General features: G+C 42.6%; 3 protein-coding genes across 4 annotated transcripts in view; 2 read left to right on the top strand and 1 right to left on the bottom strand.

Annotated features, from left to right (window-relative positions):
- Window positions 1–16713, top strand: part of cfap97 (cilia and flagella associated protein 97) — a 37979-nt gene extending 21266 nt beyond the window's left edge. Inside the window, exons 7-8 of one of the 2 annotated variants that reach the window (XM_029673405.2) lie at window positions 13621–13789; window positions 15720–16713. In XM_029673405.2, coding sequence (XP_029529265.1) covers window positions 13621–13789; window positions 15720–15850 — 300 coding nt within the window. In that variant the 3' untranslated portion in view covers window positions 15851–16713. The remainder of the gene's footprint in view (window positions 1–13620; window positions 13790–15719) is intronic. The other variant, XM_029673406.2, reaches the window with a different exon arrangement.
- An 831-nt stretch (window positions 16714–17544) lies between these two features.
- slc25a4 (solute carrier family 25 member 4) lies at window positions 17545–20286 on the bottom strand. Its single transcript, XM_029673408.2, has 4 exons — window positions 20058–20286; window positions 18625–19111; window positions 18363–18503; window positions 17545–18172 (listed from the first exon to the last, which is right to left on the bottom strand). Exons 1-4 carry the CDS (start codon window positions 20166–20168, stop codon window positions 18015–18017), a joined length of 897 nt encoding a protein of 298 aa, XP_029529268.1. The 5' UTR covers window positions 20169–20286; the 3' UTR covers window positions 17545–18014.
- A 2416-nt stretch (window positions 20287–22702) lies between these two features.
- Window positions 22703–25382, top strand: part of si:ch211-197n1.2 (EF-hand calcium-binding domain-containing protein 6) — a 70143-nt gene continuing 67463 nt past the window's right edge. The window contains exons 1-2 of the mRNA XM_065024689.1: window positions 22703–23223; window positions 24219–24385. Coding sequence (XP_064880761.1) covers window positions 22890–23223; window positions 24219–24385 — 501 coding nt within the window. The 5' untranslated portion in view covers window positions 22703–22889. The remainder of the gene's footprint in view (window positions 23224–24218; window positions 24386–25382) is intronic.

The following is a 25382-nucleotide window of genomic DNA, read 5'->3' as shown; positions in this document are numbered from 1 at the left end:
TATTTATTATAGATCCCCATTAGCTGCTGCCATTGCAGCAGCTACTCTTCCTGGGTCCAGCAAAATTAAGGCAGTTTATACAATGAGAATTGTTTTAAACACTGTAAATGTTTAATTTAAAGGTTTTATGGCACAGATTACTATATTTAATATAGGATAGTCACGCCTATTCCTTCCTAGCGCTCATACCATTTTTGGGTTGGATCTTGCCTTAAATTGGTTTAGCGCCTAATCTACTGCTCCCCAAACTTTATCTGAAGTATGGAAATATTAAACACAATCATGCACTGAGACATAAAAAAGGCATTCCATTAAAATAATCATTGCTTAGGTGGTCACTGGTGTCTGTGAGAGCCAGAAATCTTGCTTGTTTGTAGGTGACCAAATACTTATTTTCCACCATAATTTGCAAATAAATTCATTAAAAATCCTACAATGTGATTTTCTGTTTTTTTTTCTTCTAATTTTGTCTGTCATAGTTGAAGTGTACCTATGATGAAAATTGCAGGCCTCTCTCATCTTTTTTAAGTGGGAGAACTTGCACAATTGGTGGCTGACTAAATACTTTTTTGCCCCACTGTACAGGGGGTACCAGCAGCGTAAAAAAAAAGGTGGGGGTCAATGCAAATAGTCTGGGTAGCCATTTGATTAACTGTTCAGCATTCTTATGGCTTGGGGTAGAAGCTGTTAAGGAGCCTTTTGGAACATAGTTTTGCATGACCTGCATTCTCTTTTTCAGCTTTTTGATAGCCCACTATACCAAGCAGAGCAGGCATAATCAAAATGACACTGAATCAAGGTTGAGACCAGCAGTTTCTTAACTTTAATGTTAAAATATTGAGTGTTATGATATAAACATTTCAATTTGTTCATTTTAGAAAGGATTTTAGCAGCAATCAGGTCTCTAGAAAAGGATTGATCTAGGGACACACCAAGATAAGATACTTATTTTAGATTCAATCTCCTTGCCTGCACAGTTTACCGTTATCTTGTCAGCCCTAAGCAATCTACGTTTTGTTACAAAAGAAATCGAATCAGTTTTTCCCAAATGTATTTGTTGTCAGACCACCAATCTCTTAACAAAATGCAATTCTTTACTCAGGGTCTTCTCAATGTAAACTGTATCCTTACCTGATACCAGTATGGCTGAATCATCAGCATAAAGCAAGATTTTGCACGTTACTGTATCTGGCATATCATTAACGTATATTTAAAATAAGAGGCCCTAAAATGGATCCCTGCGGTACTCCACAGGATATTTCTTTGGCCTCTGACAGAACATCACCAACATTACATACTTATGTTCTGTTGGTCAGATAAGACCTAAACCGGGCCTCCCGGGTGGCGCAGTGCTAGCTGACTCTGGGTTCGAGCCCAGGCCCTGTCGCAGCCGGCCGCGACCGAGAGGTCCATGGGGCGACCCACAATTGGCCTAGCATCGTCCGAGTTAGGGAGGGTTTGGCCGGTAGGGATATCCTTGTTTCATCGCGCACTAGCGACTCCTGTGGCGGGCTGGGCGCAGGTCGCTAGGTGTACTGTGTTTCCTCCGACACATTGGTGCCGAGTTGGATGCACGCTATGTTAAGAAGCAGTGCGGCTTGGTTGGGTTGTTTTTCGGAGGACGCATGACTCTCGACCTTCGTCTCTCCCGAGCCCGTACGGGAGTTGTAGCAATTGGATACCACGAAAAAGGGGGTAAAAAAAGAAGAAGATAAACCAATTCACTGCTACATAATTTAGACCCATGCATTTCAGTTTCATCAGGAGAATATCATGGTCCACAGTGTCAAAAGCTTTCTGCAAGTCTAACATGACCATAACTGTATAGTTCCCCTTCTCACTTTCCTGCTTAACGTGGTCAAAAAGGTGGATAAGTATCAGTGGAATGAGCTGTTCTAAAACCAGATTGTAGTTCATAAAGAAGTTTGTGCTCAATAAAGGTATCCCTCAAGTTGATTAATAACATATCTCTCAACCACTTTGGATAAGGTTTTGAGTATTGACACAGGCCTGTAGGTTATTACATTTGTTTTACTGCTCTTCTTGTGGAGTGGAACCACCCAGGCTGTTTTGAGATCCTTGGGAAATGTACCACGACTAATAGAAAGGTTTACAAAATGCGTTATCATTTTAGCGGTGACACAAGCACTATCCTTTATGAATCTTGCATCGAGGTTAACCAGCCCAGTTGCGTTGTTTGTGCTCATTAAGCATAGTAGATTGGAAACTTTGTCCTCTGTTACCATGCACAGCTCAAACAAATTATTTGTAATACTTCTGCTATGGTAAAAGTTTTTAATGAAAGACTAGCCATAGTGTCTAGAGCAGGTGGGTAACTTCTTAACCAGAGATGAGGCTATAGTGGTAAAAAAAAAAAAATTGCAACCTTTGCACAGTCATGACATAAAACCTCATCAATATCCAGGCCAATGCTACAGGATTTTACCTTATGGGGAGGTTTTGAGCCAATGTCCTTTAAAATTTTCCACAGTTTCCACAGTTTTAAGTTATCATTAACGGCGTCTATATAATGTTGGGATTTGGCCTTATCCATTTTGTATATTGCCTGGTTTCTGCAGTTAATATAAGCATCATAATCTTGTTGTAGATTTGTCCTTCTGAATCTGGACAGGTAGCGATCCCTTTTCTTTATGAGGTCTAAGATCTCAGAAGTGATTTATTTCCCTGACCACTGTTTGATTTGAATTTGTTTCATCGGAGCCAGAGAGTCTAGTGCAGACAGAAACAGATCTTTAAAAAGAGACCAAGCTTGATCAACATCATCACAGTTTTGTACATGACAGACGTTCTCTTGATCGGATACAATAATCAAATCCAAAGTTGATTTACTGTCAGTACACACCCGGGTTGGCTCAACAATCAGTTGTTTTAGTCCAAATAACTGATTAAAGTTATACAGGGCATTTACTAGTGTACTTCTCTGGGGGGGATAACTGCACAATTGTATTAAAATCACCAAGCAGAATACAGTCTCTGTCAGCAAATACATTTTGATCACAGCAATTCGATTCAAGTAAATCATAAATGATTCTGCTTAGGAGGCAGATAGCACACACCAACAAGTATAGGACGACATTTAGGAATAAGTATATTTACCCATGCAACCTCAAGAACATCCATTTTCAGATCTGAACAAGGGTTAAAAGGCACATCATTCCTAGTAAAACACAGTTTCGGTTTCCGGGAGTTCTATGAATGCTATAACCTGGAAGCTCAACCTCATCGTCCTCAATTGACCCACCGAGCCATGTCTCAGTCACCGACTACTGCAGCCTGTGTGTTAGAAGCAAGGCGTTTTAGTTCCTCTCATTTCGGCAGCAGGCTCTGTGCGTTCACATGGATAAAGTGAAGTCCTCTCCGATTGAAACAGTCAAACATGTCATTTTCTGTGCCCACTGCTGATACATCGACTATCTCATCTAGATTGCTCTCATCATCCCTGCTTGTGTTCGGCATCCCAATGTTTGGCACCGCATTTAAACAGCATACAATTGCAAACAAGCGAAATGTTACTTTGAGACTTTACAGCTTCATCATATGACAAGGGGTTGATAGCTCCACACTTTATGTGAACAAACAAATGACAAATATCACAAGCCACCGCTTTTGAATTCTTTACGGTCTTACCACAGTTTGGGCGTAGTTGTTTAGCTTGCTTTGTGGTGTTTGGGCGTACATCGTCACAGAGTAGCAGTCTGAAGGTAACAAGCAGCTTGTTGGAGTTAACACCGGTTTCAGTGGCGCTGCAGTGTTTCCTGTGTACCTTCCCCCGAGCGGCTCAGCTGTTCCCGTAGGAAAGGTGATATCAGGTGCCGGTAAAGTTGTTCATGGCCGAAGTCCACAATATGGAAGGGGAGATTTCCATCCACGTCTTTAGGTGTAGGTGGAACGGGAGTTTGGGATAATCTCCATGTTTGAATTGTAGAATAAATCATAAATGCCAAAGCAAAACTTCTGGCTAGAGCCATAATAGTGTTGCTGTGATAAGATATTGTATTTTTATATATATATTGAGAAGATATTGTAAAATATTTAATTTGAAGAATTTATCTGCACTGTATGTTTGTTAGCTCGCTAGTCAACCAGTTTTAAAGGAATTATTCCATCATTTCAAACAACTAACTGCCAATATACCAACATTTAATTTAAACAATGCATGCAATCCACAGCCATGGCATTCCATGGCTAAAATCAGTTGATGATAGGACTTAGACAAGTTGAATACAACAGGTAGACCTTTCCGTTAAATGCTTACTAGCCGTTAACCAACAATGCAGTTCAAGAAATAGAGTTAAGAAAGTGTTTACTAAATAAAATAAAGTAGCAGAATAAAATAACAATATGAGGCTATATACAGGGGGTACCGGTACCGAGTCAATGTACAGGTTAGTCGAGGTAATTTGTACATGTAGGTAGGGGTTAAGTGACTATGCATAGATAATAAACAGCGAGTAGCAGCAGTGTAAAAACAAAGGGAGGCGGGGGGGTCAATGTAAATTGTCCTTGTGGCCATTTGATGAATTGTTCAGTAGTCTTATGGCTTGGGGGTAGAAGCTGTTAAGGAGCCTTTTGGACCTAGACTTGGTGCTCAGGTACCGCTTGCCGTTTGGGAACAGAGAGCACACTCTATGACTTGGGTGACTGGAGTCTTTGAAAATGTTTTGGATCCTGGACTTCCAGACGGGCTGCCCCCAGGTGGTGAGGGTAGGTAGCAACACATCCGCCATGCTGATCCTCAACACAGAGGCCCCTCAGGGGTGGGTGCTCAGTCCCCTCTTGTACTCCCTGTTCACTCATGACTGCACGGTCAGGCACGACTCCAACATCCTCATTAAGCTTGCCGATGACACAATAGTGTCACCAACAATGACGAGACAACCTATAAAGAGGAGGTCAGAGACCTGGCCATGTTGGGCCAGGACAACAACTTCTCCCTCAACGTGATGAAGGAGATGATTGTGGACTACAGGAAAAAGAGGATCGAGCATGCCCCCATTCTCATCGATTGGGCTGGAGTGGAGCAGGTTGAGAGCTTCAGGTTCCTTCAGGTGTCCACATCACCAACGAACTAACATGGTCCATGCACACCAAGACAGCCGTGAAGAGGGCACGACAAAGCCTATTCCCCCTCAGGAAACTGAAAAGATTTGGCATGGGTCCTCAGGTACTAAAAAATCCACGTTTCTGGCCTCAAGTGCGCCTCTCCAGTCCGTTACGTCATGTGTCTCCTCCTCACACTCTCCCTCAAGTGCTCCTTCCCAGTCAGGTACGTCCTGTGCCTGCACCTCACACTCTCCCTGAAGTGCGTGTTCCCAGTCAGGTACGTCCTGTGCCTGCTCCTCGCACTCTCCCTGAAGTGCGTGTTCCCAGTCAGGTACGTCCTGTGCCTGCTCCTCGCACTCTCCCTGAAGTGCGTGTTCCCAGTCAGGTACGTCCTGTGCCTGCTCCTCGCACTCTCCCTGAAGTGCGTGTTCCCAGTCAGGTATGTCCTGTGCCTGCTCCTCGCACTCTCCCTGAAGTGTGTGTCACCAGTCTGGTGCCACCTGTGCCGGCCCCACGCATATCAGGCCTCCAGTGCGCCTCCCCAGTCCGGAGCTTCAGGCGACGGGTCCCCGGTCCGGAGCTTCCGGCGACGGGTCCCCGTTCCGGAGCCTTCCCCTGCGCCGATGCCGTCTAAGCACGGCGTCCAGTCCAGCTCCAAGGCCAGAGTCTTCTTCTGCGTTGGTGCCCAGTCCAGGCACGGCGTCCGGTCCAGCTCCATGGCCGGAGCCTTTTCCTGCGCCGGCGTCCAGTCCAGCTCCAAGGCTGGGGCCTTCCTCTGCACTGATGTCCAATCCAGATCTGGTGTCCAGTCCCGCTCCATGGCAGGAGCCTTCCTTGATACCGAGGTCCAGTCCAGGCACAGTGTTCAGCCCGGGTCCATGGCTGGATTCACGGGATGAGCGGGTTCTTCGTCCCGCACCAGAGCCGCCACCGATGCTGGCAGATCCGCGAGATCTCTCCCCCCCCACCCTCCCCATTTGTTTCAGGTTTTGAGGCCGAGTCCGCACCTTCGGGGCGGAGTACTGTCACGCCCTGACCATAGAGAGCCTTTTTCCCCCTATGGTATAGTAGGTCAGGATGTGACTGGGGGGTTTTCTAGTTATTTTATATGTGGGGTTATAGTTTAGTTTTTCTATTTTGGTGTTTGGTATGATTCCCAATTAGAGGCAGCTGGCTATCGTTGTCTCTAATTGGGGATCATATTTAAGTACAATTTTTTTCCACCTCTGTTTTATGGGATATTGTTTTTATTAAGTGCACGTAGCACCTCTGTAGTCATGGTTTGTTCGTTTATTGTTTTGTTTAGCTAAGTTTCACTTTCAATAAATTATGTGGAACTCAACATCCGTCTCTGGTCCATCTCTACAAACGAACTTGACAAATATTCTGGAATTTATCTAATCATTGTTTGCAGTGATTAGATAAAGTATGTCATCCTATATGTCAGAAAGTCACCCTTTTATCTCCAAAACTCGCACTGTTATTGTGCAATGAGCAGTGCTGGCTGGGACAGGCTGTACAGTACTGTAGCTGTCTTGCAGTGCACTCTTTCGCTCGTTCTTGCTCTCTCTCTCTCTTAACTCATCAAGAGGGGGAGGAGAGTTTCTCTCCCTCACGCTCTCCCTCCCTCTATTCTTAGTGTGGTAATTGAATATACCGTGTGATGTATATACACCTCTCACATAAACTCACACACACACACACACACACACACACTCTGTCTCTCCATTGACAGATGGCACATTTGTCCAGCATTGGAGTTGTTCAGGGTAGTTGACTGTCCTTCTCACTCATTGTACACTATATAGTTTGAGAGAAGGTATCACTTTATGTGTAGAATCCCAAGTAGATGGTTTGTAGATGTTCAATTACCATCAACAACATTTCAACTAACAATCCACTAACAATAGCCCTAACTCTCAGCTTAACCTAACCCTTATTCTAACCCTAACTTTACCAAGCAGTTGCATATCAACAAAAAGTTTGACCATCTGTAGATCATAATTTGGGACTATCCAAAGTGTGACCTGAGAGAAATATGAATACCTTGTCCTTACCTGGCTCTATGCATATTTTATGATATTGTTATACACATTGTTTGAGAGATTGTATTGGTTTACACAAAACATTTTATATATATTTTCTAGCAAGAGGTTTAGATATAGTACCGGTCAGTTATGCCTCCTATGGAATATGGGGTGTCATTCATAACCTTTCCCCTATTTCCATTCCTAGTTCTTCCTGACGGTCTCACTTACTGAGATTTCCTCCGTATGGCTTGTTGGTGGGAGCGTGACTGCATGTGACATTTTGAGCTACTGGCTGGTTATTTTTACTCTCAATGGGCCACGTTTTTTACCTCTGCTTTTCAGGGCTCACTATCCTCTCCCAGTTTCATTAAGGTCTCTGGTGGTAATGGCCTTGGAAATGTTTCTGTTTCTACATGAACTGTCTACTCACATTAGATAGTTGAAATATATATAAAAATGCCATATGATCTTCCCACAGTGACCCAATTATTTTGTGTTTTGGTAATGTGTTTGGCTAATACTTTAGTTTAATTTCCACTTTTATTTATCCAGTTTCTCACTGAAATAAAATCTATTTGCAAGAGACCTAGCTATTGAACATGATCGGAGGGGTCAAGTAGTTTTAATTAGTGTGGACTGTGTCTAAAGAAGAGTTCATGTGAACTCGTGCCATGTACTTCCAATAAGGGCAAGGTCATGGCTAAGGGCCAACCAACCAGTTAAATTAGGAGAGGGGCCCAAAGCCTCATAAGTCAGCAAAGCGTTTCTCTTGTGTAATGTCACAAGGAATGGTAAAGGGGTGTGGGGGTTGGTTGGGGGGGGGTTATGACATCGTAGAACCTCATCTGCATGCTCATCTTATTGACCGGATTTAACCAAATCCATCTCTGAATGAACTACTGCGCAACATAAATTGAATAGGACTCTCTCTTTCTCTTACTCACTCACTCACTGACTCACTCACTCACACACATACAAAAGCTGTGCAGTAGACATACATTGTTCACAGTTAATGTACATATGTTGTGTTTTTAACTAACTACCAGCACACATACTTTGCGGCTGTCGCAAATCAAAATATGTCCAGGTTGCATCATCTTTTGTCAATAATGTGTTAAAGATAGAGTCAGCGATATGACGTAGATACAGAAAGTAAAGAGCATAGTAGTTCAATTTCCGCAACAACTTAAGTGCGTTGAAGCGCGAGGATCAACTTCACTGCTGTTTTGGTGCCCTGGCTCATCTCAATATCTGCAGTGCTGCTCGTGGCAACGTCATTTCGCATCATTTCGCCGTTAAAAGGGCAATCAACAGTTGCCATATCCATTTATGGACTCAGTGCATTTGGAAAGTATTCAGACACCTTGACTAGTTCCACATTTTGTTACATTACAGCCTTATTTTAAAATCCTCATCAATCTACACATAATACCCCAAAATGACAAAGGAAATACAGGTTTTTAGAAATTTTTGCAAATGTCTAAAAAATAAAGAAATATCACACCTGTATTTGGGGAGTTTCTCCCATTCTTCTCTGTAGATCCTCTCAAACTCTGTCAGGTTGGATGGGGAGAGTTGCTGCACAGCCATTTCCAGGTCTCTCCAGAGATGTTGGATCGGGTTCAAGTCCGGGCTCTGGCTGGGCCAAACAAGGACATTCAGAGACTTGTCCCGAAGCCACTCCTGCGCTGTCTTGGCTGTTTGCTTAGGGTCGTTGTCCTGTTGGAAGGTGAACCTTCGTCCCAGTCTGAGAACCTGCTCCAGAGCACTCTCTCTCTGTACATTGCTCCTTTCATCTTTCCCTCGATCCTGACAGTCCCGGGCGATGAAAAACCACCACCATGCTTCACCGTAGGGATGGTGCCAGGTTTCTTCTAGATGTGATGCTTGGCATTCAGGCCAAAGAGTTCAATCTTGGTTTCATCAGACCAGAGAATCTTGTTTCTCATGGTCGGAGTTTCGTTTAGGTGCCTTTTGGAAAACTCCAAGCGGGCTGTCATGTTCCTTTTACTAAAAAGTGGCTTCTGTCTGGCCACTCTACCATAAAGGCCTGATTGATGGAGTTGGTGGTCCTTCTGGAAGGTTATCCCATCTGCACAGAGGAACTCTGTCAGAGTGACCATCGCGTTCTTGGTCATCTCCCTGACCACGGCCCTTCTCCCCCAATTGCTCAGTTTGGCCGGGCGGTCAGCTCTAGGAAGTGTCTTGCTCGTTCCAAACTTCTTCCATTTAAGAATTATGGTGGCTACTGTGTTCTTGGGGACCTTCAATGCTGCAGACATTTTTTGATACCTTTCCCCAGATCTGTGCATCAACAGAATCCTGTCTCGGAGCTCTATGGACAATTCCGTTTTTGCTCTGACATGAATTGTCAACTGTGGGACCTTTTATATAGAAAAATGTGTGCCTTTACAAATTATGTCTAATCAGTTGAATTTACCACCGTTGGATTCCAAGTTGTAGAAACCTCTCAAGGATGATCAATGGAAACATGATGCACCTGAGCTCAATTTCGAGTCTCATAGCAAAGGGTCTGAATACTTAAATGAGGTATTTCTGTTTTTAGTTTTTTTAATACATTTGCAAAAGAAAATCTGAACCTGTTTTCACCTTTTTATTGTGGGGTATTGTGTGTAGATTGAGGGAAAACAATAATTTAATACATTTTAGAAAAAGTCTGTAACGTAACAAATTGTGGAAAAAGTCAAGGGGTCTGAATACTTACCGAAGGCACTGTATATACCCATTGATTCTTGAAGAATATGACTTATATATGCCTCATGAGCTTAGTTCAACTTTCATACCCCATCAGAACCCTAAATATGGGCCTCCCGAGTGGTGCAGTGGTCTAAGGCCACTAGAGATTGGTTCGAGTCCAGGCTCGGTCACAGCCGGCCGCGACCTGGAGACCCATGGGGCGGTGTGCAATTGGCCCAGCGTCGTCCGGGTTAGGGGAGGTTTTGGCCCTATCATGGCCCTATCATGGATGGTCAGTCCTTTCATCCTTAACTCTGTCTTTGAATTTGAGAGTGGTTATATTTCTACAGCCAATTCATGAACATGCACCTGTCGAACGGTCATTAAGACACGAACAGCTGACAGATGGTAGGCAATTAAGGTCACAGTTATGAAAACTTAGGACACTAAAAAGGCCTTTCTACTGACTCTGAAAAACACCAAAAGAAAGATGGCCAGGGTCCCTGCTCATCTAGGCATGCTGCAAGGAGGCATGAGGACTGCAGATGTGGCCAGGGCAATAAATTGCAATGTCTGTACTGTGAGACGCCTAAGACAGCGCTACAGGGAGACAGGACTGACAGCTGATCATCATCGCAGTGGCAGACCACATGTAACAGCACCTGCACAGGATCGGTACATCTGAAAATCACACCTGTGGGTCAGGTACAGGATGGCAACAACAACTACCCGAGTTACACCAGGAACGCACAATCCCACCATCAGTGTCCACAATAGGCTGAGAGAGGCTGGACTGAGGGCTTTTCGGCCTGTTGTAAGGCATGTTCGCACCAGACATCACTGGCAACAACGTTGCCTATGGGCACAAACCCACCATCTCTGGACCAGAGAGGACTGGCAAAAAGTGCTCTTCACTGACGAGTCGCGGTTTTGTCTCACCAGGGGTGATGGTCGGATTCGCGTTTATGGTCGAAGAAATGAGCGTTACATTGAGGCCTGTACTCTGGAGCGGGATGGATTTGGAGGTGGAGGGCCCGTCATGGTCTGGGGCGGTGGGTCACAGTATCATTGGACTGAGCTTGTTGTCATTACAGGCAATCTCAACGCTGTGCGTTACTGGGGAGACATCCTCCTCCCTCATGTGGTACCCTTCCCGCAGGCTCATCCTGACATGACCCTCCAGCATGACAATGCCACCAGCCGTACTGCTTGTTCTGTGTGTGATTTCCTGCCGGACAGGAATGTCAGTGTTCTGCCATGGCCAGCGAAGAGCCCGGATCTCAATCCCATTGAGCACGTCTGGGACCTGTTGTATCGGAGGGTGAGAGCTAGGGCCATTCCCCCCAGAAATGTCCGGGAACTTGCTGGTGCCTTGGTGGATGAGTGGGGTAATGTCTCACAGCAAGAACTGGCAAATCTGGTGGAGTCCATGAGGAGGAGATGCACTGCAGTACTTAATGCAGCTGGTGGCCACACTGTTACTTTTGACCCCCCCCCCCTTTGTTCAGGGATACTTTATTCCATTTCTGTTAGTCACATGTCTGTGGAACTTGTTTAGTTTGTATCTCAGTTGTATAATCTTGTTATGTTCATACAAATATTTACACATGTTAAGTTTGCTGAAAATAAACGCAGTTGACAGCGAGAGGACGTTTATTTTGGTTTTATAATGGTAATGGCTCATGTCCAGTGGATTTGTAAGGCTTGTTCCCTTTGACACTGTTGACAGATCCAATTTGTTTAACTGAAGTGTGCTAATAATATTACGTGTGTGCAGCATGCCTGCAGCTGCCTACTATCAATGACACTGGGCTGGCATAATCAAAATAGACAAAGTGGTCTGTAGTGCACAATTACACAATATTTACCTTTTGAAACACTATTAGCTTATACTGTACAGTCATGGCCAAAAGTTGAGAATGACACAAATATAAATTTTCACAAAGTCTGCTGCCTCAGTTTGTATGATGGCAATTTGCATATACTCCAGAATGTTATGAAGAGTGATCAGATGAATTGCAAAGTCCCTCTTTGCCATGCAAATGAACTGAATCCCCCCCAAAACATTTCCACTGCATTTCAGCCCTGCCACAAAAGTACCAGCTGACATAATGTCAGTGATTCTCTCGTTAACACAGGTGTGAGTGTTGACGAGGACGAGGCTGGAGATCACTCTGTCATGATGATTGAGTTTGAATAACAGACTGGAAGCTTCAAAAGGAGGGTGGTGCTTGGAATCATTGTTCTTTCTCTGTCAAACATGGTTACCTGCAAGGAAACACGTGCCGTCATAATTGCTTTATAAAAAAAGGGCTTCACCGGCAAGGATATTGCTGCCAGTAAGATTGCACCTAAATCAACCATTTATCGGATCATCAAGAACTTCACGGAAAGCGGTTCAATTGTTGTGAAGAAGGCTTCAGAGCGCAGCTAGCGCTCCAGCTAGCGCCAGCACCGTCTCCTACAGTTGATTCAGCTGCGGGATCGGGGCACCACCAGTACAGAGCTTGCTCAGGAATGGCAGCAGGCAGGTGTGAGTGCATCTGCATGCACAGTGAGGCGAAGACTTTTGGAGGATGGCCCAGTGTCAAGAAGGGCAGCAAAGAAGCCACTTCTCTCCAGGGAAAGAATGATATTCTGCAAAAGGTGCAGGGATTGGACTGCTGAGGACTGGGGTAAAGTAATTTTCTCTGATGAATCCCCTTTCCGATTGTTTGGGGCATCCGGACAAAAACTTGTCTGGAGAAGACAAGGTGAGCGCTACCATCTGTCCTGTGTCATGCCAACAGTAAATCATCCTGAGACCATTCATGTGTGAGGTTGCTTCTCAGCCAATGGAGTGGGCTCACTCACAATTTTGCCTAAGAACACAGCCATGAATAAAGAATGGTACCAACACATCCTCCGAGAGCAACTTTTCCCAACCATCCAGGAACAGTTTGGTGACGAACAATGCCTTTTCCATTATGGTGGAGCACCTTGCCGTAAGGCAAAAGTGATAACTAAGTGGCTCGGGGAACAAAGATCGATATTTTGGGTCCATGGCCAGGAAACTCCAAAGACCTTAATCCCATTGAGAACTTGTGGTCAATCCTCGAGAGGTGGGTAGACAAACAATAACCCACAAATTCTGACAAACTCCAAGCATTGATTATGCAAGAATGGGCTGCCATCAGTCAGGATGTGGCCCAGAAGTTAATTGACAGCATGCCAGGGTGGATTGCAGAGGTCTTGAAAAAGAAGGGTCAAAACTTGCAAATATTGACTCTTCATCAACTTCATGTAATTGTTAATAAAAGCCTTTGACACAGTTATGAAAATGCTTGCAATTATACTTCAGTGTTCCATAGTAACATCTGACAAAATATCTAAAGACACTGAAGCAGCAAGCTTTGTGGAAATTAATATTTTTGTCATTCCTAAAACCTTTGGCCATGACTGTATACCATTCGGTACCAGATAGTTACCAATGGTGTTGAATACTTTGCAGTACCTAAAGGTATCCATTGCTAGACACACAATTATATTATGATTTTCAGGTCCAATCTGGAAAAGGAATGTAAAATAGTGTTTTATGCTCTGCCAGTGTTTGAAAATGTTGATGGGCACCTAATGGCTTCATAACCCTCACCGTATTAATAGAACAGTTAATAGCCATTTCATATCTGCATACGTCACCTTATGACAACGACCGCAAGTTAATATTGTAGTTATGTCTTGCAATTGGTGTTTGCACTGCATTTGAATGTGATATGTATAGGTTATGAATGTCTTAGGAAGACATTATACAGGTACCTTCATGGAAATTGTTACCACCATTTCTCACCAGGCTTTCCTGCGGAGGCTAGAGTCAGTGAGGCCTACCCGGGGCATGAAGAGGGCAGAGCAGCTGGCAGACTACCAGCGCCAGGCCGGATACCTGGGCATCGCCACCTCGCTCTCTGCCATGGACAGATCGCCCTCCAAGATGGAGCGGTCCTCCAGCAGAACGTCACCAGGTCAACTCTCTGAAGAACTGATGCTCAATAGCTCTCAATAGCCCAAAGACATTTACATTTAAGTCATTTAGCAGACGCTCTTATCCAGAGCGACTTACAAATTGGTGCTTTCACCTTATGACATCCAGTGGAACAGCCACTTTACAATAGTGCATCTAGGTCTTTTAAGGGGGGGGGGGGGAGGGGGAGAAGGATTACTTTATCCTATCCTAGGTATTCCAATCAAAGACAATACTTATTTCTGTCATTCATTAAGAGAGACTGAATTGGCATCTTTTATTTTTGTTCTTTTGAAGGATCACTTTACTCAAAACATATTTTGGTATTTTTTCCATTAGTCCACTGTTTAATTTTTTTTTTTTTTAGCATGTAATGTTTTCGAGATCATAAGCACTGAGCACTTCCACTGTAGCCAGGGCAAACAAATTTTCATATAAAAAATGAATCATAGCATTCACTAATTTTTACATGATGAAGTAGAATCATGATGAGAAATAATATTCAAATGTATATTCCTAAAACAAGTTGGAAAGGATAATTGTTGCTGCTTCCTGTATTTTTTATATATACTATATACTGTAGCCGAGTGTCACCGGTTTTAAATGTCCAAATTCATAATCAATATGCTGAAATAAGTTGTGATATGTGAAGACTAAAACATACATATTACTCCCTACTGTATGCACACGTGTCACACTTGTGTTCAGATTACTTGTATTTTGATAAATTAGTATCTGCTCACGCATAGGGCTGCTCACGGTGATTGTCAAACTAACTGCCGGTCTCACGGTAATTGACCATTAATTAACATAAACGCATGTAGCATCTTCTGGCTTCAACACATAAGCCTACAAGCCACTGATGCAGACCTTTGGAGCATCTACATTTTATAAAGTCTAATAAATCCATGTAATATAGCCTACACCGTCACAATAAATCCATTATTTATTTTAGACAGGTCTAAAGAAACATGATATGAAGAAAATATAGTTATTTCAGAAGAACAGAATAGTATACTCTGAGTTGTCCTTATGTATGGTACTGATCTGGCTATGCCATATGGCTGTGGGCTACACTAGTTCATTTAGCAGACAACATTTGCTTAGAATTCCATGGAATTATTTTATAGTATGAAGAATACAATTGAATAAAATAAAATATATTTTTTCCAAACGATTTGAGTGAATGCGCACATGTGGAAATCTGTGGTGAGCGGTTAACAAAGAAACAGTTACTCCTATATGCTTAATTTAGAGTTATTTATCTAACTTTAGTTGAGCTATATGTTTTGATTTTTAATACTTTCTAAGGCTACATGATGTGACTCTAATGATGATTTGAAAAAAGTTGCATGAAAGGCATGAGCTCTGCTTAGTTTTTTGTGCAGGCTGTACACACTTTATCAGTCTCTCTCTTTCACAATTTGACAAGCACTTGATAATGCCTCAAATTTCCCGGCGGCATCCCCTTTGTGTGGCCGTACTGCATACTGTACTGAAAGTGGCTGCTGACATGCACCATTTTTCTTATGAACAAATATTAAAATATAGTTTTTGAGTGATCTATCTGTGTTTAAAATGCACAAAATTATAACAAATGCTCACAGCTGTTTTTTTGTTTCCCTTTTTCCCACCCCACAAACGTCAAATGTGATGTACTGTTGTACTCGAATGTACATAGCCCATATATTTTTACATTGAGGGAGTTCAATTTGGGAGAAGGTAGTACATCATATGTGTAGTATAGTAATACTAGTATGTAATTGATGTAGTAGCAATAGTATGTAAATCAGTAGTACTATTGACGCATGTTGTCTTGTTGTTTCATCATATGTGTAGTATAGTAATACTAGCATATAATTAATGTAGTAGTAATAGTATGTAAATCAGTAGTACTATTGACCCCTGTTGTCTTGTTGTTTTTTCTTCAGGAAAGAGCCCCAGGCCTGGCAGTACCAACCGCAACCACCATAGTGCCAGGGCATCATCTGCCATCGCTACCACCTCCACACCCCTACCCAGGCACGCCAGTACGGCAGCGTCCCGAGCAGCATGGTCCTGAGAGCTGTGCTCAGGGAGGAGCCCCATTCCCCAACTCCCCCACCCCTTCCAAGTCCTTACCTATAAGTCAATAGTTGCCCCTAAACATTGATCCAAGGTCAGTTTGACATTCTTCCTCCAGATGGTTAAGTTGAGGTTGTTAGGGGTGTCCCACACAATGAAGGATCTGTGTCAGAGATGTGCGAAGCCAGAAATTGGTCACACTTTGTCCAAACTAAATCTCCATTGTGCTCTGATCATGCACTTGTCCAGTGATTCTGTTTTAGCCCTCAATTCTAATAAATAAAGGGATCTGACACTGATTGTCTGTTTCCCAGATTTAGACTAAGCCTAAAATAACTTTCGATAAAGTAGGAGGCTTCATTTGGGTCCGGAAAACCAGTCCTATATGATGTAAGAATGATGGTGTTGCCGTTATACAACAATTCTCATAGAACTGCTTCACTATTGCTTCCCAGGACCTACGGCTAGCTGCCATAAAGTATTGTGAACTGTTCTTCTGTTGTAATGGAAGATATAGCCTGGCTATAGCCTAGATATAGGTAATATGGTTCAACTAAAAAATATAAAAAAACATTCCTTTGTCAGCTTAGCAGGTGGTGCTTATCAATATGCTTAGTGAATAGAGTAAGCACTAAGTATTGCGTGCTGTATTTGCACTCTTGTGAAATATTTTCAAGTGGAACTTTTCTGTAATTGTTCTTACATTATCATGAATAATGAGAGAGATATATCTTTGTGGTCTGGTAAAGCTTTTTTTTTAGAATATTATGGGAGAATTAGTCATATATATATATATTTTTATTGTGATCCTGTGCAAATTTCTTGATGTTTTCCAATAAAGCTGCTTGTTGCGCGCACCAATCATGTCTGTCCGTGGTCAAATGAGCTCAAACAATGTCCACAGGACTTTTACACTTGTGGCAGCTGTCTTTTGTAGGCCAGTTAGCTGCATACCATCCACGTGGCAACAAAGCCTGCCAATGCAGACACACTTAACGGGCAGCAAATCTGGCATGTTGTGGACATGAATAATTATCACCCACAATGACATAATGTCACACGCACACACACACACACGATGGCTACAACAGCGGCAGGGGAAATAGACCAGTGATTGGCTGTGTCATGGTCAGAAGTCCTGACCCAGCACTATAAGTCATCAACAGAGAAAAAAACAAGGAAAATATTAACCAGTAGTTGTAATTAATTAGTACTATAAGCTTACTCAAATAATTGTTTTTTGAGGGTTGGCACAGGAAAAGTAATACATTTGTATGTTGGTAGTGGTATTGCAAACATCAAGTTTGTTGGCCTTTTTTGTATTTTTTATGTAATTTATAGTAATGTGTATGTATAGCCTAGTAAAACCTGATGTTTGAGAAAATTGGAGTAATATTAGATTTGTATCTGTTATGTACATAACAAATACTATGAAGCATGGCAGCTGATGAGGCACTGGGCTATATGATTCCCATCTAGGCTGGCTCCCAATAGAATGATCTCTATAGCCAGCCCAAGAAAATGGGATGGATGATATTTCTAACCCTAAGTCAGACCCTGGAACTAGTAACCCTTGCCTAAATGTTTTGATGTATTATGTTATACTGTATATTATGTTATATATTGTATATAATATTTCAATAAAACATATATGAAATATGAATGACAAAGGAATGCACCAAAGCAGAGGGCTTAGTAGGTATTTTCATCTTTATTAAAATAAGTTAAATAATGTTTATTGTGGGACATGAGATATGACACAACACAGGAACATAAGGCCCTTGGAAGACAGCAGCTGCTGTGAAGAGTACATTCATTTGACTTACTATGAGAGAAAGAAAGAACTGAGGAGAGTGGATGAATCTTTGTTTGCAGTAGGCATGTAATTAAATGGAAAAATCCCTTTTCTGGACCAGTTTGACAGTCAACTGGCAGGCCTGGATGTGCGTTTATCTGTACATCTTGGGTAAGATATATACAGCTTTCAGAGTCGGTGCGTTCCTCACATGACCAAATACACTGGCGAGAAGGATAACTAGCAACCAACTCCTGGGCTGGCTCAATAGAATACACATATACCCCCGATAATTCACCCAAGCTGTTATCATTATATGATCCAATTAAGACATGTGGTGAAGGGTTTCCTATGGAGTTGTGAATGTTTATGTGTACTTCTTGATCTCGTCGTAGAGCACCAAGACGAAGGCGCCCCCCATGCCTCGGATCACGTTGGACCAGGCCCCCTTGAAGAAGGCTTTGCCTCCCTCATTCTTGGCGATCTTCTTCCAGCAGTCGATTGTGCCAGTGTACATGATGTCCGCTATTGAAATTGACACATTGATCATTAAAATGTGAAATATAGGCCTACTGTAGGCAATTCAATGACAATTGCCATGCGTAATGTGCCGTAACCTTTATTTTACTAGGCAAGTCAGTTAAGAACATATTCTTATTTACTATGACGGTCATTCATTGATATGATTCAACGAGTAGGCCTACAACTAGCTCACCTGATTTGCGTCCAGACTGCATCATCATACGACGTCTGACGGTGTCAAATGGGTATGAAATAATACCGGCAACTGCGGTGACGCTCTGGGCAATCATCCAGCTAACGAAGATGTGCGTGTTCTTGGGGTCGGGCAGCATACCTAGATGATGACACAGAGCAACATAATTGGGATTATGCGCCTATTTTTTGTCAAATTAAACAACGTCCAATTGCAAACAGCTACTTATATGTATGATTTTACTTTAGCTCATGCTCCTCACCCTTGGCTGTGTCATAGACTCCGAAGTAAGCAGCTCTGTAGATGATGATGCCCTGGACAGACACGTTGAATCCCTGGTACAGGCCCTTGATACCGTCGGCTTTGTAGATTTTGCTGAGACAGCTGCCAAGACCGCTGAACTCTCTCTCAGCTCCACTTTTTCCGATGTCGGCCGCGAGCCTGGTTCTGGCGAAGTCAAGTGGGTAAACGAAGCAAAGAGAGGTGGCACCGGCCGCGCCACCGGATGCCAGGTTCCCGGCGAACCAACGCCAGAACTGTGTCTTCTGGTCCACTCCTCCAAGGAAGATCTTCTTGTACTTGTCCTTGAAAGCGAAGTTGAGGGCTTGGGTGGGGAAGTAACGAATCACATTGGCCAGGTTGCCTCTCCAGAAGGAGATAAAGCCTTGCTCTTTGGGAATCCTCCTGACGCAGTCCATGATCCCTTTGTACTGCATTTCCTTTGTGATTTGTTGGCTGGCATGTTGGACCTGTAGAGCAGAACAACAGAAGACAATTCATTTTTCAATTTAGCCTCAATTCAGTATGCAAAAAAACAACATGTCAATCGGATTTTATCATTGTACTTTAGGCCTACTTTGTATTACGCAACTGAAGTTAATCTTTTTTACTTATTTTTATTTATTTATCCATTATTTTACCAGGTAAGTTGACTGAGAACAAGTTCTCATTTGCATCTGGTCTCCCATCCAGGAACTGACCAGGACCAACCCTGCTTAGCTTCAGAAGCAAGCCAGCAGTGGTATGCAGGGTGGTATGCTTATAGCAAGAGCGTAACAATATTGAGTTTGTTGTTGGGAAAATTCCTAATTCACTTTAATTCAATGATACTCACGGGTTTGTAGGAATGCATGTGTGCAATTTTTGTTATAGTGAGCTATTCTCAGCGCTGTTGTATACTCATGTCACTTGAGCACAGTCTGAGTGTATTGGGTTGCATGCGTCTGGATAAATTTAGCTGTAGCCTAGGCCTAAACCAAATATCGCCGCTCTTATATCCAAACGATTCTCGACATTTTGGAATAATTAATTATCATCCTATTAATCGAAACATAGCATTACGTGTACTTGAAATCAACATTAAAATATAAGAACGCATCAAATAAATTAACTTTTTGTTATTCAAAATAGTCATTTTTCTTTTATGACCTGAAATTCATATGATTCGGTTTCTGTTCTGAATGAAAGGCCAAATCCTGAGTCCTATCGAATCCAATTAGAAAACTCAATACCACATTGAACAGCGACAAGTCATGTGCGTAAGAAACGTCTCCAATGCGCTTTTCGCATGTCTTTCTGAATGAAAACCATTTGCCAAATTAATCTAATTGTATTACAATCTTACTCAATGGATAACCAATAATATATTAACTTTATGACAGAGACTGGAAAACAATTATTCTCACTCAGTCTTACCTGGAGCAACAACTTTACTCTCTCAATTGGAGCAACAGCTGTCTTGGAGATGGCAGCAGCAATGCCACCAGCCAAAAAGTCCTTAATGAAGCTAACCACCGCGTCCGACATGTTTTCAAGTTCCTCCTCGTGGAGTAGAGGTCAGACCGTAAAAGTTCCAGACAGTCCTCACCAAGACACCCTCAAAGAAACCCAACGCCCCTCCAAGTGGACGAAGCGCCCCCATCCCGCATAATATATCTGGGCTATATATCGCGAGAATTTGGGGGTGATGGATATGCAGACGGTCGAACAGATTGGCGAGGCTAAATAAATATCCTAGGTTAAGGTTCGAATCTTAGCCATGTCTATTAAATAAAGTGTAATAGAACACTTCGGGACTTTTAAAGGGCAAATTCAAGTCATTTTCCAGTTATACAGTGGTGTTAGATAATAATTCTTATTCTGCTATTTAATAACATCACAACATCACAGCTATTTATCATTATTTATGCACTATTTATGCTTTAGGCCAAAGTTTTATCGGAGTTTAGGGTGGGCACCATGATACAGTGTGCAATTAACACATGGGTAGGCTAGCTTAGTTTAGCTTTATAATGTATCTTCATAATTCAATATAGGTCTTATTGTTATGATAAATGTGATTTAAGAGGTTAGGCCTGGCAATTATGCCATCAAAATTCACACATTAACAGCGAGGGCGAGAGGGTGACATTGTTGCTGGTATGCATGCGACTTTGAAGACTTTAACTTAGCTTGCCAACTTTTTAACATTGTGGTGGTGTGGTGAGGATTTGCTTCATAGCCTGACCTGTAGCCTATGATGCGTTTTGAAGAGCCGGAAGCGCGCGCGTCTCCATTTAACAGAATGTCAATGTGACCTACAGCGCAGAAGTAGGTCATATGTGCTGATTATGGCCTTTGTAATTATCATTAATTGTCAATGGAATTGTATTTTTCATATCTTCAGGCCTGTTCCTGCTAACAACGTTGGCTATTTAGGACCAGCTTTCACCCCTGGAACGAAAGTATTCCTCCGTTTTGTATGCATTAGGCCAACACCTTCAGCCAAACATGTTACAGTAGGTTGTAGGTTCGTCGTTTTGACCATTTCTAACCTGTTGTTCCAGCTTTGAAAACAGACTCATATTCTTGCATTTCTCACACACAGGAAAGTATGTTTGATCGTTGCTTGGATACAGCCGAATATAGTCTCTTCCAGAACATTATGTAGCTTGTGACTTAACCAACACAATAGTAACCTATGTCAACAAAACATAAGCCCTGTAATTAAATGTACAAAAGGACCTGGAGTTGCTGCCAAACACCCGCGTTGCGCCCACACCATTCACTATCCACTTGGTTGCTGAGATAGTAACAGTCGAATTCAATCAAGCTCTATTTTATTTGTAATTCTGGATTGCAAAACACAATACTTCTGTTTGCACAACAATAATGCATCAATAATGTACCTAAAATACTAATGTTTTGAATCAAAGAGATGTTAATGTACACATATTAAGTTATAGCCTATTTGCTGTCTATAGTCTGTACTGTGTGGGAAGAATATAGCCTACTATTTTACTATAGAGTTTTCCTATACTTACAACCCTGATTACCGAGTTAATTATAAACGATCTGCCCCAAAACCATTGCTTTGCCCGTTCACCTGTGACAAATAATAATGTAGGTGAATGCCAGCAGAATCCCATTGATAACCAATAAGCTAATGAGTCTGTGTGGTTATAGAAGCCCACCTTGTTTCAAATTCCAAGCACAACGTTAATAGCCTATACATGCTCCTCGTGTCAGCAATTCCATGAGACCTATGGCTGCTTCTTGGAGATCAAGAGATCCTGCACGAATAGGTCATGTGTGCGCGCAGGGGGCGTCGATGTCTACCGATAATTACCCGACAAATGCGTTGCTCGGTGCTCGACGTGCATAGGAGCTTGACTTGTGCCCTGTTGCAATGGGACCAAATACTACGCGCACGTGCCCGCACATTGCAATAGGCTAACTGCGCAAATGGATGGTGGGATTTATTATCACTATATGACTACAGTTATGCAATGAGTAATGCGAGTAATGCTCTCACATTTCCCTGGTTTTGCTGCACACCAATTTTAGCAGTTGTTTGCAGGCTGCATAGCAACTGCGATCAGTGCATTGCATTTTGACAGGCAGCAATAAATATAATATGCTATTGAAACCCACTCAAATAACTTTAAATGGGCCGAATGCTATAGGCCTACTTTAAAACAAGTATAATTAAGGTTGCATGTAGGTTACATTTCCCACAGTTCGGAAAGTGTGTTGTTTAAAAAGTTAAAAATAAAAACCTTACATTGATGGCTTTTTGGAAATCCAACCAGTTTTCCACGTTGATTCAACTACATCACATTGCATTTTTTGTTGTTGTAGAAATGACATGTAAACAACGTTGATTCAACCAGTTTTTGCGCAGTGGGGTTATTTCAGCTGTGAGGCTATCAATTTGTCAAGTTGCACACATAAAAATACCACATAAAGCCAAGAACAAAACCATTGTTCTTTGAGTTGACAACTCCACCCCACCATTTACCACCGCAATAAATAAACTTTGATGGAGAGGGCTGGAGTGCTTTCTGTTGTCTGTAGCAACCGCGCACCTATAGCCTATTCTGCAAAACCAACTCGAGTTGGAGACGAGGCACAAAAAGTTAACCTTTGCCTTCGTACGCAGTGAAGGAACTTCAGCATAGAGTAGCATAAGCTATCGAGGAAGCATTAATAACGAATATAGTTGCTATCATCACCATGTGACGTTTGCGACCGTTTTTATCCTGGAGTATGACAGATACAATGTCTAGACTGTCCTCGGTTGCTTCTCTTCGACTACCAGCCATTCAGCACCCGTTATCAAGACTCATAGACCCAGAAACCCTCTCTCTCAGAGGCTACTCCAGAGATTACGCTGGGAGTGACGAAGTTGTACCGCCGCTGTTGCGGGATGGGGACCTCGACTTTGTTTTCCGAGGTCAAAACACAAAAAGGGCCACAGGTTATCCTTATGACAAGGCTCCGCCGAAGCAGAGCAGTTTCAGCCTGGTCTCGCAGCCAATCCCCGAAGGAGTCGAAGTCTCAGTAGCCCTTGATCCGGTTAAACCACGGCTGCCCATCTTTGGTGAGTAGCCTATTGCAACGTGATCTCTAGCTAAACGAATAATAGGATGGAGAAATACTGCGCAACAAATTTGAATAGTCTCTCTCTCTCTCTCTCTCTCTCTCTCTCTCTCTCTCTCTCTCGCACACACACACGAATTCCTTTCAGTACCATAAACAGCACCAGAACAGTTTCTCTGGTCCAAATCTCCATGTGGTGGCGCCCTTCTACAAAAAAATGTGCGACGTTTGGCCAGATGCTTCTGCTATTGGAGTTGGTAATTGTTGATTATCTTGGGAGGAATTTTTATTTATTTTTTAAAGTGGATATGATCAGTGGTGGAAAAAGTACTCCGTTTTCATACTTGAGTAAAAGTAAAGATACCTTAATAGAAAATAACTAAAGTAAAAGTGAAAGCCACCCAGTAAAATACAACTTGAGTAAAAGTCTAAAAGTATTTGGTTTTAAACAAACTTAAGTATCAAAAGTAAATGGATTTGATGAAATGTACATAAGCATCAAAAGTACAAGTACAATTATTAACCATTTCAAATTCCTTATATTACGCAAACCAGATGGCACAATTATATATATTTACTGATAGCCAGGGACACACCCAACACTCAGACATAATTTACAAACAAAGCATTTGTGTTTAGTGAGTCTGCCAGATCAGAGGCAGTAGGGATGACCAGAGATGTTCTCTTGATAAGTTTGGGAATTGGACCAACTGAAAGGAATAGTAGAATATATTCATAAATTCAAATTACTTCCTGAACTGACTTCAAAATGGTAGATTTTTTACACCTATCCCATCAAATCGACTAGCCTAAATGCAATCCACAATGACTTTGTGACTGTGTGCACTAAACTGGAGAATGCCGATACCCAGAAATAATTACAATTAATGTGTTAAAATTAGGACTGGTGAACTGCAATGCAATTAAACAGAGTTTGCACTTATCAGGAGTGGTCATGATCCTGGTATGCTGTGAATGTGGTTGTACTTTGGATAGGTCAGCGGGTGGCACCAGAGAGCAGGGGGAGCCGAGTCACCAGCCTAACCAGTACCATTAAAACCAGCATCACCAGCCAAACCAATACCAGCAGAACCAGTATCCTTACCAGAACTACTACCGCAGCCTCCTGCCCTGACACCCAGCTCAGGATCCAAGTGGACCAGGTACTGTCCCTCCCTCTTTCCGCCTCTCTCCTTTCATCCGTTTTTGGTCTCTTTTTCCCTCTTTTCACTACATTTCACTCCATCTGACATCTCCTATTCAACTTCTCTCCATTTTTCAAGGGTGCTTATTCCTGTTCAACACTCAATGGAATTCTTGATTTAGGTCTAAGTCTGACCATTTGATCCGTATTATATATTCCAAGACCACAGACAGCTTCTTAGCTATGAGCTCGACAACAGCAGGATTGTGCAGGAAGTCAGACAGTGTTGCTCTCCTTCCACATCAAAGTCAGTCTCGTTCTTAGTTTAAATAACAGACACAGATATGATGTGGAGTTGGGGTCCAGAGTAACGAAAGGGGGTTCAGTGGGGTCCTTGAACCATGCTGAGGGAAATCCCATAGGTACCCAGAGAACCTCATCCCCATTGGTCAAGAATGGTTAAGAGGTAGAGAGGTAGAGATTAGCATTTTGAGTGTGAGTGTGTTATGGCTGAAATCTGCAGATGTCAGACGGGAATAGCTGACCAGGTTTAGCCCTGTCTAGAACCAATTGTTTTTCTTTATTTTTACTATTTTCTACATTGTAGAATAATAGTGAAGACAAAGCACAAATGCGCTCACGCAGGCATGCAAGTGCGCGCACACACACACACGCGCACACACACACACACACACACACACACACACACACACACACACACACACACACACACACACACACACACACACACACACACACACACACACACACAGTTCAGTCATACATAATATGCTGTACACTCATGCACAATGCAGTGTTCAGAGTACACCTACTGTGTGCACACATAGACACACACACCAAGGCAAACATTAACATGCACAGACAGTCGGGGATACTGCCTGTCAAAAGGGATCCACAACAGTTATCTTAATACCCAAACCCCCTCCCTTGCTCTTCCTTAGATCAGAAGAAGTCCCCTGATAATAGAGACGATGAACGTCAGTCAAAGTCCTAAC

Source organism: Oncorhynchus nerka, linkage group LG11 (genome assembly GCF_034236695.1).
Source record: "Oncorhynchus nerka isolate Pitt River linkage group LG11, Oner_Uvic_2.0, whole genome shotgun sequence".
In the NCBI taxonomy this organism is placed as follows: Eukaryota; Metazoa; Chordata; class Actinopteri; order Salmoniformes; family Salmonidae; genus Oncorhynchus; species Oncorhynchus nerka.
This window is presented reverse-complemented; position numbering and strand designations above follow the sequence as displayed.

Coding starts and splice junctions, on each gene's coding strand:
- slc25a4 (XM_029673408.2), bottom strand. CDS start 20,168: ATGTCGGACGCGGTGGTTAGCTTCATTAAGGACTTTTTGGCTGGTGGC. Junction 19,112..20,057: donor GAGTAAAGTTGTTGCTCCAG/GTAAGACTGAGT, acceptor TCTGCTCTACAG/GTCCAACATGCCAGCCAACA. Junction 18,504..18,624: donor AGTCTATGACACAGCCAAGG/GTGAGGAGCATG, acceptor GTCATCATCTAG/GTATGCTGCCCGACCCCAAG.